Source organism: Mobula hypostoma, chromosome 12, assembly GCF_963921235.1.
Source record: "Mobula hypostoma chromosome 12, sMobHyp1.1, whole genome shotgun sequence".
NCBI classification, from domain to species: domain Eukaryota; kingdom Metazoa; phylum Chordata; class Chondrichthyes; order Myliobatiformes; family Myliobatidae; genus Mobula; species Mobula hypostoma.
In genome coordinates this window covers 52,405,119-52,421,177 of record NC_086108.1, presented here as the reverse complement: position 1 = coordinate 52,421,177, position 16,059 = coordinate 52,405,119, and the positions used below count along the sequence as shown (strand labels likewise).

The window sequence follows — 16,059 nt, the reverse complement described above, 5'->3', positions numbered from 1 at the left end:
TTCCCTAATATTGATTGGCACCTGATTAGTTCCAATGGTTTAGATGGGGCAGAGTTTGTTAAGTGGGTCCAGGACGGATTCCTGTCACAGTATGTTGACAGGCCGACAAGGGGGAATGCCATACTAGATCTAGTATTAAGTAACCATAAGACAAAGGAGCAGAAGTAGGCCATTCGGCCCATCGAGTCTGCTCCGCCATTTTATCATGAGCTGATCCATTCTCCCATTTAGTCCCACTCCCCCACCTTCTCACCATAACCTTTGATGCCCTGGCTACTCAGATACCTATCAATCTCTGCCTTAAATACATCCAATGACTTGGCCTCCACTGCTGCCCGTGGCAACAAATTCCATAGATTCACCACCCTCTGACTAAAAAAATTTCTTCGCATTTCTGTTCTGAAAGGGCGCCCTTCAATCCTTAAGTCACGCCCTCTCGTACTAGACTCCCCCATCATGGGAAACAACTTTGCCACATCCACTCTGTCCATGCCTTTTAACATTCGAAATGTTTCTATGAGGTCTCCCCTCATTCTTCTAAACTCCAAGGAATACAGTCCAACAGCGGACAAACGTTCCTTATATGTTAACCCTCTCATTCCCGGAATCATTCTAGTGAATCTTCTCTGTACCCTCTCCAACGTCAGCACATCCTTTCTTAAATAAGGAGACCAAAACTGCCCACAGTACTCCAAGTGAGGTCTCACCAGCGCCTTATAGACCCTCAACATCACATCCCTGCTCCTATACTCTATTCCTCTTGAAATGAATGCCAACATTGCATTCGCCTTCTTCACTACTGACTCAACCTGGAGGTTAACTTTAAGGGTATCCTGTACCAGGACTCCCAAGTCCCGTTGCATCTCAGAACTTTGAATTCTTTCCCCATTTAAATAATAGTCTGCCTGTTTATTTTTTCTGCTGTGCATAACCATACACTTTCCAACATTGTACTTCATTTGCCACTTCTCTGCCCATTCTTCCAATCTATCCAAGTCTCTCTGCAGACTCTCCGTTTCCTCAGCACTACCGGCCCCTCCACCTATCTTCGTATCGTCAGCAAACTTAGCCACAAAGCCATCTATTCCATAATCCAAATCGTTGATGTACAATGTAAAAAGAAGCGGCCCCAACACTGATCCCTGTGGAACACCACTGGTAACCGGCAGCCAACCAGAATAGGATCCCTTTATTCCCACTCTCTGTTTCCTGCCAATCAGCCAACGCTCTATCCACGTATGTAACTTTCCCGTAATTCCATGGGCTCTTATCTTGTTAAGCAGCCTCATGTGTGGCACCTTGTCAAAGGCCTTCTGAAAATCCAAATATACAACACCCGCTGCATCTCCCTTGTCTAGCCTACTGGTAATTTCATCAAAAAATTGTAATAGGTTTGTCAGGCAGGATTTTCCTTGAAGGAATCCATGCTGAGTTCTGCCTATCTTGTCATATGCTTCCAGGTACTCTGTAACCTCATCCTTGACAATCGACTCAAACAACTTCCCAACCACCGATGTCAAGCTAACAGGTATATAATTTCCTTTTTGCTTCCTTGTCTCCTTCTTAAATAGTGGAGTGACATTTGCAATCTTCCAGTCTTCCGGAACCATGCCAGAATCTATCAACTTTTGAAAGATCATCGCTAATGCCTCCACAACGCCTCCGCTAATGCCTCCGTAACGAACCAGGTCAGGTCACAGATCTCTCAGTGGGTGAGCATCTGGGGGACAGTGACCACCATTCCCTGGCCTTTAGCATTATTATGGAAAAGGATAGAATCAGAGAGGACAGGAACATTTTTAATTGGAGAAGGGCAAATTATGAGGCTATAAGGCTAGAACTTGTGGGTGTGAATTGGGATGATGTTTCGGCAGGGAAATGTACTATGGACATGTGGTTGATGTTTAGAGATCTCTCGCAGGATGTTAGGGATAAATTTGTCCCGGTGAGGAAGATAAAGAATGGTAGGGTGAAGGAACCATGGGTGACAAGTGAAGTGGAAAATCTAGTCAGGTGGAAGGCAGTAGCATACATGAGGTTTAGGTTTAGGAAGCAAGGATCAAATGGGTCTATTGAAGAATATAGGGAAGCAAGAAAGGAGCCTAAGAAGGGGCTGAGGAGAGCAAAAAGGGGGCATGAGAAGGCCTTGTCAAGTAGGGTAAAGGAAAACCCCAAGGCATTCTTCAATTATGTGAAGAACAAAAGAATGACAGGAGTGAAGGTAGGACCAATTAGAGATAAAGGTGGGAAGATCTGCCTGGAGGCTGTGGAAGTGATCGAGGTCCTCAACGAATACTCCTCTTTGGTATTCACCAATGAGAGGGAACTTGATGACGGTGAGGACAATATGAGTGAGGTTGATGTTCTGGAGCATGTTGATATTAAGGGAGAGGAGGTGTTGGAGTTGTTAAAATACATTAGGAAGGATAACTCCCTGGGGCCTGACGGAATATGCCCCAGGCTGCTCCACGAGGCAAGGGAAGAGATTGCTGAGCCTCTGGCTAGGATCTTGATGTCCTCGTTGTCCACGGGAATGGTACCAGAGGATTGGAGGGAGGCGAATGTTGTCCCCTTGTTCAAAAAAGGTAGTAGGGATAGTCCGGGTAATTACAGACCAGTGAGCCTTACATCTGTGGTGGGAAAGCTATTGGAAAAGATTCTTAGAGATAGGATCTATGGACATTTAGAGAATCATGGTCTGATCAGGGACAGTCAGCATGGCTTTGTAAAGGGCAGATCATGTCTAACAAGCCTGATAGAATTCTTTGAGGAGGTGACCAGGCATATAGATGAGGGTAGTGCAGTGGATGTGACCTACATGGATTTTAGTAAGGCATTTGACAAGGTTCCACACAGTAGGCTTATTCAGAAAGTCAGAAGGCATGGGATCCAGGGAAGTTTGGCCAGGTGGATTCAGGATTGGCTTGCCTGCAGAAAGCAGAGGGTCATGGTGGAGGGAGTACATTCAGATTGGAGGGTTGTGACTAGTGGTGTCCCACAAGGATCGATTCTGGGACCTCTACTTTTCGTGATTTTTATTAACGACCTGGATGTGGGGGTAGAAGGGTGGGTTGGTAAGTTTACAAATGCTTATAAGGTGTTAGCTTTCATAAGTCGAGGGATAGAGTTTAAGAGCTCTATAAAACTCTGGTTAGGCCACACTTGGAGCACTCTGCCCAGTTCTGGTCGCCTCACTATAGGAAGGATGTGGAAGCATTGGAAAGGGTACAGAGGAGATTTACCAGGATGCCACCTGGTTTAGAGAGTATGCATTATGATCAGAGATAAAGGGAGCTAGGGCTTTACTCTTTGGAGAGGAGGAGGATGAGAGGAGACATGATAGAGGTATACAAGATATTACGAGGAATAGATAGAGTGGACAGCCAGCGCCTCTTCCCCAGGGCACCACTGCTCAATACAAGAGGACATGGCTTTAAGGTAAGGGTTGGAAAGTTCAAGGGAGATATTAGAGGAAGGTTTTTTACTCAAGAGAGTGATTGGTGCATGGAATGCACTGCCTGAGTCAGTGGAGGAGGCAGATACATTAATGAAATTTAAGAGACTACTAGACAGGTATATGGAGGAATTTATGATAGGGGGTTATATGGGAGGCAGGGTTTAAGGGTCGGCACAACATTGTGGGACGAAGGGCCTGTACTGTGCTGTACTATTCTATGTTCTATGTTCTAAATGCTCTGGCAGTTGTGTTCAGATCATGAATGCTTTGGTTTGCACTTTGGTCAGTGAAGGGTTAGAGCCACTGTTTGAATAGTGCAATTAATTTCAGACTTTTTCGTTAAATCAAGATTCCCACTCCTGCCTGTTGTCTAACAGAACTGCTAAGCAAGAACAGAAATGAGAAATACAGTGGATTCTGGTTAACTAGGACACAGCGGGACCAGTACATTTTGGCCCAATTCATTGCTTAAATGAAATTCAGAAATTACAACACCAATACTACTACAGTACTATAAAAATGTGTTCATCATAGTTATCAACAGTGAAATTCATTCAATGTACACTATGTTCTTTTGATTGACTGTAAATGAACAAAATCGATGCAAGCACCTACGGTAATTTTTTCAGCTATTGTTAAATCTTTTCATGACACAAGTTAGAAACTGTTTGGCAACAGTCTACTGTCCTAATTAACTGGATTAGTGTCAAAAATTGAAGATTCAAAGTACATTTATTATCAAAGTATGAATGCAGTATACAGCCCTGAAATTCGTCTTCCCACAGACAGCCAAAAACAAAGAAAACCATGGAATCCATTCAAAGACAGTCAACAAACCATCTCCCCAAGCGCAAAAAACCCCAAATCGCACAATAGGCAAGAAATAAAAAATGAGCGAAAAACACACAATATAAAACACCAACCTAGAAAGTCCAAGGCACATTCAGTTCAATCTGTGTCGTTCGCTATCTGCAGGCTGCCCTATCAAAATCGCACAAAATGGCAACAAAATAGCAGCAAACAGAAACACATCATAATGTGAACTACAGAATCCAATCCACAAACTGCATTGAGTAAACCTCGCCCAAGACTACAGCATCGTCTTCTGGCAGTAGTGAGCAAGAGGCTGACAGATGGCGCTGAACACCAGCTCACCTCGAAGATTTCAATCTTCCTCAATGCTTTAATCAGCGAAATCAGTAAGAAATGTAATCGATCATCAGCTCGCACCCAGTCTCCAGACTTCTTGAACTCGAAGCTGCACGGTTTGCCTGAAACCTCACCGAATCCCCTCGGAGACAGCAAAGTGCCAGATCACTCAATTGGCCTGAGAAAACACCACCAAAATGTGGGCTCCAGGCTCCAACAGTCGCAGAAAAACATTTGAAAGAAAAAGATGTAAAAGAAGTGAAATTATTTTCGTGAACCATCTGAAGGATGTTGCCCTTGGTTGTGTTGCTCGCAGGTGCCATCTTCTTCCACAATATTCCAAATAAATGAAGGGAACCCCAGCTATTTTCTCAATTAGTTTTTGCTCTTTACAAGTTGCCCCAAATAAGCAGCAGTCTCAATTAACCAATGGCCCAATTAACCGGAATCCACTGTAGTTATTATTTTTAAGTTCAATTCCATTTTCTAACAGTATTCATGACATTAATGGAATACCTACTTGAAAAACTCATTCTTTTCTTCTTCAGTTTTTAGTGTCAAACTTTGTAAGAAATTTACAATTTCCAAGAATTCATTCCTGCTGAATATATGAGGGACAACATTAGCCAAATAATAGAATCACAAATACTAAGTATTAAATATCCAAATTTTTAATTGGTAGCATAGAAGAAAGAAGAAACTTTTTTTTCCATCTGCATTGTCACTTTAAGCTATATTAAGTGCAATTAACTGAGTCCAATTTTAAAAGATGGCATCACATTAAATACATCTTATCAAATATAATGGTACTGAAAACAAACTTTCTCCTCATTTTACAAAGTCAAATTAGTGGTGGATTCATTTGCAATAATAATCTAATTTTATTAATTGGTCCATGTTGGTGGACTGATTCGAAAGTGTATTTTGGATATATTCAGTCACACCTCAGATCATAATCATTACAAAGATTTGTCTTAATATGAATAGGAAATTTTCCAATCTACTGGGAGCAACAATCAAGTACAGTATTACTTCAAAGTGATAGAAATCAAAATGTCATTCATTTAGTCATGAGCAGCATGCATATTCCCATTACACATTAAGTTTCCTCCAGTGACATATCTGAATATTGACAGTAGATCAATAATATATTTGTGATGCTGAACAAATGAAAATTGTATTTCCATGAAGCTACTATGTATGGACTTCAATAACACTGGACAACAAAGATTTTGCTTCCTGAATAGTTTTGGATCTATCTTATGGATTTTGAAATTTCACTATCATGCATTATTTATTTGAAATCACCTATATTTGTTATTTTAATTTATAATTCATGTCAATTAAACCGTTGCCCACAATGTAAGCTGAAAAGTTTTCTATCTTGTCCAGGCATGCCTGGACAGACTTAGGCAGAGTGGATGCTGTGTGGCAGGACAGGTTTTAGAAAGGCTATAAAAGTATAACACACACACCATTCTATGCATTGCCTTTACATATATATCGGCTTGCAATCACGTTGATGCACTTGCTCTACGCGCACAGCACACTGTGTATACTTATAAGTATTTTCAGGAGTACTTGCAATAGCAAAATGTCTCGCCAATGTTTCAACAGCTGCAATGCCTTCTGTTATATTTGTGTCATGTATGCATTTAAATCTCTAAGACGGAGCATGACTCCTCTTACTAAGCCTATGAGCTTAACTTTGGGTGTAAAAGTGGCAACCAAGACAAAGCTTGGGCTCCTCATACTTGTTGTGCAACATGTATGGTCAATCTTAGAGCTTGGCACAGAGGAACTCGGATCTCTGTTCGATGCTGATTGTTGTCCTGATGACATGGAGAGAGCAGAAGGATCATGCAACAGCATACTTCTGTCCGACCAGTGTGTCCGGCTTCTCTGCTAAATACAACAAATCCATTGACAACCCCCAATCTCGCTTCAGTCATGAGATCTGTGCCACATGACAACAGTCTTCCAGTACAAAAGCCATCAGAGATATGGAGTCTAGAGGAGGCAGATGACGGTGCCATGATGCACGAACCAGGAATGGAAAACAACACTGATACTGATACAGATTTTGAACCCTTTATGTCGAGTGAGCCTCATCTGATAACTGAATCTGAGTTAAATGACCTGGTCAGAGACTTGGGTTTGTCAAAGGCAAAAGCAGAATTACTGGGTTCAAGAGTGCAAGGATGGAATCAGCTGTCACCAGGCACATAATTTCTGTGAAGAATATCAATATTTGAGACAGTTGTTTCCCAGAATAACTGATGCCAAAATTAAAGAAGACATTCTTGCTGGTCCACAAATCAAACTGGTCATCAATGGCAGTCAACTCGGAGAACTTCCAGTGGGATTGGAGAAATTCGCATGGAAGGCTTTCAAGGATATTGCCGAAAATTTTCTTGGCAACTATAGAGCACCAAACTACGTGCAGCTGGTTGACAACATGCTTCAAGCATACAAAACCATGAAGTGGCAACATGTCACTAAAAATTAATTTCTGCTTTCTCATTTAGACTTCTTCCCTGCAAATCTTGGCGCTATCAGTGACGAGCATGGTGAAAGGTTTCAGCAGGACACTGCAGCCAAGGAGAATCAGTCTCAGGGCAAATGGAATCCATCAATGCTGGCTGATTATTGTTGGTCACTTAAGCAAGTCCTCTCAGACACTGAGTACAAATGAAAATTATCAACAAAACATTTTTAGCTTGGTTGAAATATTGCAAAGTGTCAGCATCATTATGCAATTAAACACATTATATTCAATAAAGGGTGTATGGGGTGGTTGGATCCTGACTAAATATCAGGAAATGCCAATAACGATTATATAGCTTCTACCACCCAAGACAACTCCACCTTCACGTAGTTCTTAGGTCTGGGTGCACGCTGTCTCGCTGAAGGGGCTCTGCCTATGGCAAGTGTTTGGTGCCAGAAAAATAACCAGACCAATGGTGGTGATGTCACCTAAAATCACTGAAGTCTCCAGCAGCAGGGAGATGGATTCCAGGCTTTGGTGGAGGATTGTCTTTGTACAGCAACAGCAAAGGCTGGGCGACATCTAGGTTATGATTCCCAATTGGCAACACCAGTAGAGGTCAAATGCTCTAGTTAGATGAGCACGCCTAGTCAGTCATGGAAAGAAACAAAAGAAGGAAGCCAGACAACAGCATGAATGGGGTTGATTCTAATCAACAGAACAACACCTCGCTCAGGAGTAGTCATGTGCTGCAGGTGACATCAGACCATCATCCAGAGACTGTAAGCAATAATGAAAGGCTAAGGGTAGCAACATAGAACATACGTACACTTTACCAGAAAGGAAAGTTGGACAACACATTAAATGAAATGAAAAGGTTGGAAGTTGATATCTTAGGCCTGTCAGAAATTAGATGGACCGACAGTGGCAAATTCACTAAGTATAGTTCTCTGATAATGTACTCTGGAGGTCAACAGCAGAATTGAAAATACACTTGGACTAAGTTGTTAACTGTCCTGTGCTATCACCAGTGGTATCATCAGTTGATCTGCCACCTGTCTTCAGGAGTTTCGGCCCGCTTATGATCAAGACTCCCTCGAGGTGGTGGGCCAGCAGTGCTAAAGCACCACCTCCCACTGGTGAGCTTAAAAACTTGGCATCTGCCTTTATCAGAGTTATTGGTCACTTCCATCCAACAGATAGTCTACTCTTCAGGTGTGTATGCAACTACTGAAGGGTTCGCAAAAGATGGATACACTGTCTGACTATCTGCCCCTCTGGACATACTTGGTCCACACCCATGATGATCCTGTCTCTGCTGCCTCAGCTACAGCCCTGCTTGTTGACTTGATCTCTCTTCTAGTGAAGTCAAGGTCACGCAGCCACTTCTGGAAAGTGAACGCAATAAATCCGTGGCAACCTACTTTGAATGGATAGCATGAGACCTTCCACCCTCTGTCTCTGCACTCTGATCTTAATTCTGCATACTTGGTTAACTTGCGCTCATGGGCTTCATCGATGTTGTCTTCCCAGGGACTGTGAGTTCACCAATAACCACTTCTCTACTGGTGTCAGACCATACGATTATATCTGGGCACAATGTGGTGAAAGCTATTTGCTCCGGGAAACTGCCTTTGCTACCCAGGTCAGCCTTGACACACCAATCATTGGCTGAAGAAAGTATGCTTGATCGTGGGCTTGCGCTGTACACCCTTGACTTGGAGCCTTCTTTCACAAATGATATGTGATGTTCTGTGCAGCATGGGGCATGAGATAAGTTGTGCTGCAGTACTTTCTGCTCAACTGATGACCACCACTTGTGGGTTGTCCATCCAAGTCCCTGGCGGCCTAGCTGGGTAGCCCCAACCGTCTCCTTGTGCTTCAGTCTAGACTCTGCCTCATCAACTGCTACATGGGCTGACCACTTACCGCCTGATCTCACATCTGGCTGGGTGTTCTTGATGACAGGGTCTTTTGAGTCTCGAAGCATCAAGAATGATCTTACCTTGGCTACCTTGACCTCTTCAACAAGGGATTGCACTGGGATGGTAAGCTTTGTCTGGCTACTGTGGATTGCAACATTGGTGAGACTGCTCAGTACTCCAAGCCACTTCTTCACATACTTGTTGATCTTCCGTTCCATTGCCTCAACATGGGACATTGCCACTTCATAGACAGTTAGTGGCCACATTATCTGTGGCATCAGTCCGTACTGCAAGCACCACAACTTCAACTTGCTAGGCAAGCCACACTTGTCAACAGACATCAGACCTCTGCTGAACTGTTCTCCTGTCTCTTGAACCCTCTTGGTGTCTCTCAGCTCCTCTGTGTACCATCGCCCGAGGCTCTTAACTGGTTGGTCCTGAATGGATGGAATCTCCTCTCCACAAAAGGTGAAATGAAAGTCAACCACTTTCCTCTCCTAAGAATAAGGCTCCTTGACTTCTTGGTCTTGAACTTCATTCTTCCCCAGTCCATTACCTCCTCGAGTCTAGATAGTACACTTTCTACTACCTTCTTGCTAGGACCCAAAAGGGTGAGATCGTCCATGAATACTCGTATTGGTGGTAACTCCCCTCCGACACCTGGTCCCACTGATTCTGCAGCCCTCACAACGACCTCCATGGCTAACACAAAAAGGATGAGTGAAATCGCACATCCCCTTGGGATGCCAATATCCAAGCTCTGCCACCTAGTTGTAAACTGCTCAGTGGAAAACCTCATCCGGAAATCATTGTAGTACTGCATAACAAAGTTCCTCACATTAGCAGGAATCCATAGGAATTCCATCGCAAACTCAATCAGGGCATGGGGAACAGGACCACATGCATTTGCAAGATCAAACCAAACTACAGCCAGATTTCTTCTCAACCTTTTCGACTGCTGGATGGTATGCCCTATCATACTAGTATGTTCAAGGCATCCTGGGAAGCCTGGTATTCCTGCCTTCTGCACAGATCTATTTACCAAATCATTTTCTATCACAAATGAAGATATTCTTTCTGCTAGAATGCCAAACATAATCTCCCCCCCTACATTCAGGAGTGAAATTGGTCAGAATTGATTCAATGTAGTAGAATTCTCTTCCTTTGGGATGTATACTCCTTCAGCCTCACTCCATGACAAAGGAACAACACCTTGTCTCCACACCACCTTTAACAATCTCCACAAGTATTTCCTCAGCTGCTCACACTTCTTGAACACCTTATATGGCACTCCATTAAGTCCTGGCACTGAACCTGACCTTGCCTTTCTGATGAACCGTTCGACTTCTGCCAGTTTGGGTTCTAACAGATCGAGCTTCACTCCTGGCTTGGTAGGCTTCACAAGCCCTGAAATGTCAAGCAAAGGAGCCTCCTGCTGTTCGTTAGAGTAAGTGCTTGCCAGGTGATCCTCAAGTTCTTGTTGAGAGATGTTAAGCTGCCCGCTCTTACTTTGTTCAAACAATTTCTTTGTGAACTGTTGAGGGTTCTCAAAGAACGACTTTCTTGCCTTCTTTCTCTTTTTACGTTGTGACTCTGCACGACAGAGTGATGCAGAAAATGCTCTCGGAGATCGGCAAGCCCTGGTTTGTCACCCTCACTTGCTACCTTCCACCTCTGTCTCAATGATCTAAGCTCTCTCCTCAACCTACTAATCTCCTTCTGGCGCCTGCTTGGTGTCTGTGTAGGCTATGCTTTCTTCAACTCAACCAAACCAAACTGGTACTTTCCAACATCGTAAATCATATCACCCATCCCTTCCAACTTTCTCTTTGATGTTCCCACGAGAGTGTTCTCCAACATCATACTGATATCCTCATCAAACACACGCCAAGCCTTCTCATCAGTCATTGTTGCATTGTTGGCCACTTGACCTTCCTCTTCTTCTCTACCTCCTCACCACCGCCATCATGCGAAGAATCTACCTGGGTACTGTGGTCTGAAACCTGACCTGGGTTATCTCTCGTCTGAGCTGGAGTACGATGACTCTCTCCAGAGCGAATCGCTGTGGTTTGTGATTCAGTGGTTGAAAAGATCACATCATCTGTGCTTGGTGAAGTAATTTCATCTTCATCCACTGGGGTGGAATAGCACTTCAATTTTGCTTGGTGGACTCGTAAACCTTTAATGCTGGAAAACGCTCTCCCACACCAACACATTGGACACTCAGAGCCTCTTACCCTAGCTCTTGTTCGTAGTCGTTCCCTGTAATTAACTGTATCTGTCCGATTGGGTCCATCATTCTCCCTCCCTCTTGGAGGACCCTGAGGGTATGTTTCTCCATGTAAACTAGAAGCTTCAAGGGGTTGGTGCTCTTCTGAGCTGGTGCCCGGATTGCCAATCCTGACACCCTCAGTGCCAGTCTTTCCTGGCTGTCCGCTGTCTCTCCACGCTGTCACTGGACTATTTCCAGTTGCCAACTAGACTATTCCTGTTAGTCACTGGTGTCCAGAGCTAAAGAATTGAAAATACATTTGGACTAAGATGTTAACTGTCCTGTGCTATCACCAGTGGGATCATCAGTTGATCTGCCACCAGTCTTCAGGAGTCTCGGCCCGCTTATGATTCCTGTAACTATTGACTGTGAAAACTATAGAACAATCAGTCTTATGAGTCACATAATAAAGATTTTGTTGAAAGTTGTTCTGAGTCGAATTAAAAACAAGTTAAGGCCAGAAACTTCTAAACTGCAATATGGGTTTATTGAGGATAGAGGAACTAGGAACGCAATTTTCACACTACGAATATTTTCAGAAAGGCCAACTGAATATCAAAATGATGTCTTTTTATGTTTTATTGATTTCACTAAAGCATTCGACAAAATGCAACATGAAAAATTATTTCAAATTCTCACTAAACTAAACATTGATGGAAAGGACAAACAACTGCTTCAAAATTTATATTGGAACCAAACGGCAGTGGTAAAAATTGATGATAATATAAGCAGTTGGGCTAAAATTCAAAGAGGAGTTAGACAGGAATGCGTTGCCTCACCGGAATTATTTAATATCTATAGTGAAATGATTCTCAGAGAAATAGAAGACCTAAATGGGATAAATATGCAGACGATACCACCTTAATAGCAAGTGCTGCAGAAGACCTAGAAATCCTCCTAGACAAAGTAATACAAACAAGTACAGATTTTGGTCTAACCATCAACTGCAAGAAAACCAAATGCATGGTAAGATCAAAACAGCAGGATACTCCCAACTGCCAATTGTACATTGGTAACCAAGAGACTGAACAAAAGATCAGCTTAATTACCTTGGTAGCTTTATATCACAAGATGCTAGAAGTAAAGTAGAAATTAAAAAAAAAGAATTGCCATTGCCAAAACTAACTTTCAAAAAATGAAACCCATTTTTACCAGCAGACACACTTCTATGACAAGGCTTAGGCTACTAAAACGTTACATCTGGTCAATTTTGCTGTATGCTTCCGAAACATGGACTGTAACACCAGAACTCCAAAGAAACTTAGAAGCAACAGAAATATGGTTTCTTAGAAGAATGCTGAAAATATATAGAGATAGGGTAACTAATGAGACAGTACTCCAACCTGCCCATACAAAAAGATCTTTAATGAGAACATTAAATGAGAGGAAACTTAAATTCCTGGGCCATGTCATCAGAAAGGGAGAAATAGAATGCCTTACATTACAAGGCCGTATGCCTGGGAAACGCAGAAGAGGAAGGCAAAGAACAAAATATGTGGACACTGTGAAAGAACTAAAAGATCTAAGTGTGCGAGATATCATTGGTGCTGCGTGGGATCGTTCGATGTGGAAAGCCATGATCGCCCAAGCGTGTAATGCGCAAGGCACATGAAGAGAGATATTCAATAAAAGTTAATTTCTTGTTTCTCTAAATTCCTACATGTAGTCTGAAATTAAATTTGTGTTCAGCTTCAAGTAGTGTATCATAACCACAAAATATTTCTGAGGAAGCAAAACTTCTGAAAAAATTTGCTATCCAGTGTAATCATTGTAAGCTTTATGAATTATTTTGACATGGTTTACTTTGTTCTTTTCGAGATAATGCAGTTAAAATACACCATCTGGATTATAATGAACACAATCGTATTTTGCCTTTGTACAACCAATAAATTTCTGTGATTGTATTAAAGTTTGCACTATTTGCATATATTCTGCTATCTTCCCCCCCCCCCCCGCCGCCGTTGCAAAATGTATGGCAGTAATCCTGACTAATCTACTGGACAAGCACAGTAGACAACTCATATATTTATGAATCAACTTTCCACTTCGATTTTAAATAGTACATGAAGTTAACTTATTTTCTAATTATTTTCTGCTTTAATTAACAAATAAATTAAAAGGAGTGCTGTGCAAAAATACTTACCTGAAAAATGCATGAGACAATAAACTACGCAAACACAGCCGTTGCATTGGGTCTGGGTTAAGAAGAGTGGCATTTAAAGTTTCCTGGAATTTTGCTAGCAAATGTTCTGCAACTTGAGAATAAACAAATTAACCCTGAACCATCAGAATTCAGTAATCAGTAATGTCCTGTACTGCAGAGATATTAGTGAGTTATCATAAAGGGATGTTTTGTACTAAAGAACAACAGTACCCAATTCGCAACTCAGTTTTTACATTTTCAGGTCAAGTATATGCTACTCAATAACTTGATTTAAAATAGCACTAACATCTTTGGATTTTTGGTGGAAAAACCATTTCAATACTACATGACCTATTTATAATCACGCGCCATCCAATTCTGTAACGTCAGCACGCAATGCTATTAATGTTACTTAATATTTATTCTATAACATTAGACTAAACATACTCATATCATCCCTTTCTTGAACTTACATTAGTGGTAACACATCTAACTTTGCAATACTAAATACATTTCAAAAGTACTTCATTTTGGTTCAGACATACAGAAACTGTGAAATTTTCCAGAGAAAATAATGAAGCAATTCTTCATCCAAATCTTTAATGTTCCTTGCACAATTGATCAAGAATTTTCTGTTAAATTATAAATCATTAATGTTCCAGTACAAGTGCCAGTTTATTATTTCAGTATCATCCCCTTGAAAAAGCTAATGTCTTGCCATGTTCACATCACTCTCTTTAGAGTAAAACATTCCTTTCCTTTTCAACCAATAGGGAGACAAATTCTCAAATTCTTTAATCTTTCACAAGTCATAATTCACCTGATACACTGGATCCCCATTTAACAATACTCTGCAGAACACATTTTTTTTATAACACTACTGCTGCTGGAGTCATAACATTTACAGGTAAATATCACAGCATAAAATAAGATATTCACTTTGGCTGTGCGCGGTTATGCATGGCTCCTAGCAATGCATCCTGAATGCTAAGCAAGAAACCCCTGTGTAGAAATGATTTTCTTCAGCCAGACATCCCAATCCTAGCTGAAGGTTTTTTAAAATCTGGGTGACAAGTTAATGTCCTTTGGGATGCCTTCTCTAAATCAGTTTACCATTTCTTTATCAAGGAAGCCTTTTGATTTCACTGCAAGTTAACCACATTTAATATTTAACTTCCTGACCTATGGTTTCTAGTAAGTTGATCTGAAACCATCTCCTGAATGGCACTACACTGGTATTAGAGACTTTTTGTTAAATCACAGCCACTGTCCTGAATATTCTGTACAGTCTACTGAACTTTAGCTCTAGTACGCTAGTACACAGACATTTAGAAAAAAAAACAAATGATATACAAAAAATAAATCAAATGCTTGTACTGATCAGTTAACATGTGCTTCCCTGACAGGTAGTTGACAGTAACCACAAACATTGGTCACTGAAATATTAACCTTACCCATATCATTAAGCAAAGGTAGGAGTTTTGCAACCATCATCCCAAATGAGTAAGCATCTCGGGCATGTCCATGCGATTCAGGAAGAATCTGAAAACCTGAGGACTAAATTCGATAAGGTCAGCTTGCAACAGGCCTTATTCTAGGGCTTCTTCATATATTGTCTCTATTGCCAGAAATGACAAGAAGTCAGACCAACATCATTTAAGTACTTCATATAGCAATACGGAATAAATACACCACTTGCCTTTTGTGAAACCCCAAGGAACTAATCCTGAGGAATCTTAGATAACAAACATTTGCAACACTGTGTTGCAGAAAACCAATTTGAACGATGACAAACTAGGTCCCAAGCTGAAAAGTTAATTAGTGTTTCCTATATCAAAGCTGCCCAACTTCCCAACATTCAAAATTTTCTGCTGGTGTTTTGTTTTTAACTTACTGAATCCAGCAAAATATTGATTAAGTTACTAAACAAGTATCCAGCATCCTAGCTACTGATCGTAATTATACCTTGAATCTAAGTAGAACAGCTCCCGAATTTAAACTGAAACTGGAACTTTAAAGAAAAGTATTGTAATATCTGTGAAAACAAATCCCAAACAAGAAATGCAGGAAGCACTCTTCAATCTGAAACACAAGATGTTTCCCTTTTTACTGATGATGTCTATCCTGCGGAGTGTTCCCAGCATTTTCTGTTTTTAAACCCATCATAATTTTATTCCATACTGTGGACACACCTGTTCCTCTGGAGCTATTCCACTCAAATCTCTCAATGACTTGATACTGGACAGGAACTACAAGAGAAAACAATTTTCTTTTAATCACAAAAATCAGGAATTACAAAAGAAAACAGATGTTCTTTTAATCTCAAAATCAATAAGAACTTAGAAGAACTGTGCAAATTAGAATTCATTCCACTAGACAAAGATTTTGCATAAGACAAATGGAAATTTTACAAAGCAGAAATTAGGACCAAGAAAAACTCACCTCAGGAGATGCTTGAGAGAAATGACACATTGTCTCCATTCCTCCCAGCTTCCAGTGACCATCCTCACTCACAAACACAGATGAAATACATATATTATTGTGGCTCAGTTTCCCCTGTGATACGAAATAACAAAGCGTTTGCATGACATTTTAACTATTGACAGAAATGTTTGTTGCAAAGAT

General features: G+C 41.2%; 1 protein-coding gene across 5 annotated transcripts in view; it reads right to left on the bottom strand.

Annotated features, from left to right (window-relative positions):
- Window positions 1-16,059, bottom strand: part of scyl3 (SCY1-like, kinase-like 3) — a 44,496-nt gene that overhangs the window by 14,705 nt on the left and 13,732 nt on the right. For 2 of the 5 annotated variants that reach the window (XR_010019891.1, XM_063064105.1), the window contains exons 3-7: window positions 15,877-15,990; window positions 15,627-15,683; window positions 14,889-14,991; window positions 13,435-13,546; window positions 5,127-5,207 (exon numbers count right to left, since the gene is read on the bottom strand). Coding sequence is in view for 4 of the 5 variants with exons in the window: in XM_063064105.1 (XP_062920175.1) it covers window positions 5,127-5,207; window positions 13,435-13,546; window positions 14,889-14,991; window positions 15,627-15,683; window positions 15,877-15,990 (467 nt within the window). In the remaining variant the exon portion in view is untranslated. The remainder of the gene's footprint in view (window positions 1-5,126; window positions 5,208-13,434; window positions 13,547-14,888; window positions 14,992-15,626; window positions 15,684-15,876; window positions 15,991-16,059) is intronic. The other 3 variants (XM_063064106.1, XM_063064107.1, XM_063064108.1) reach the window with 3 other exon arrangements.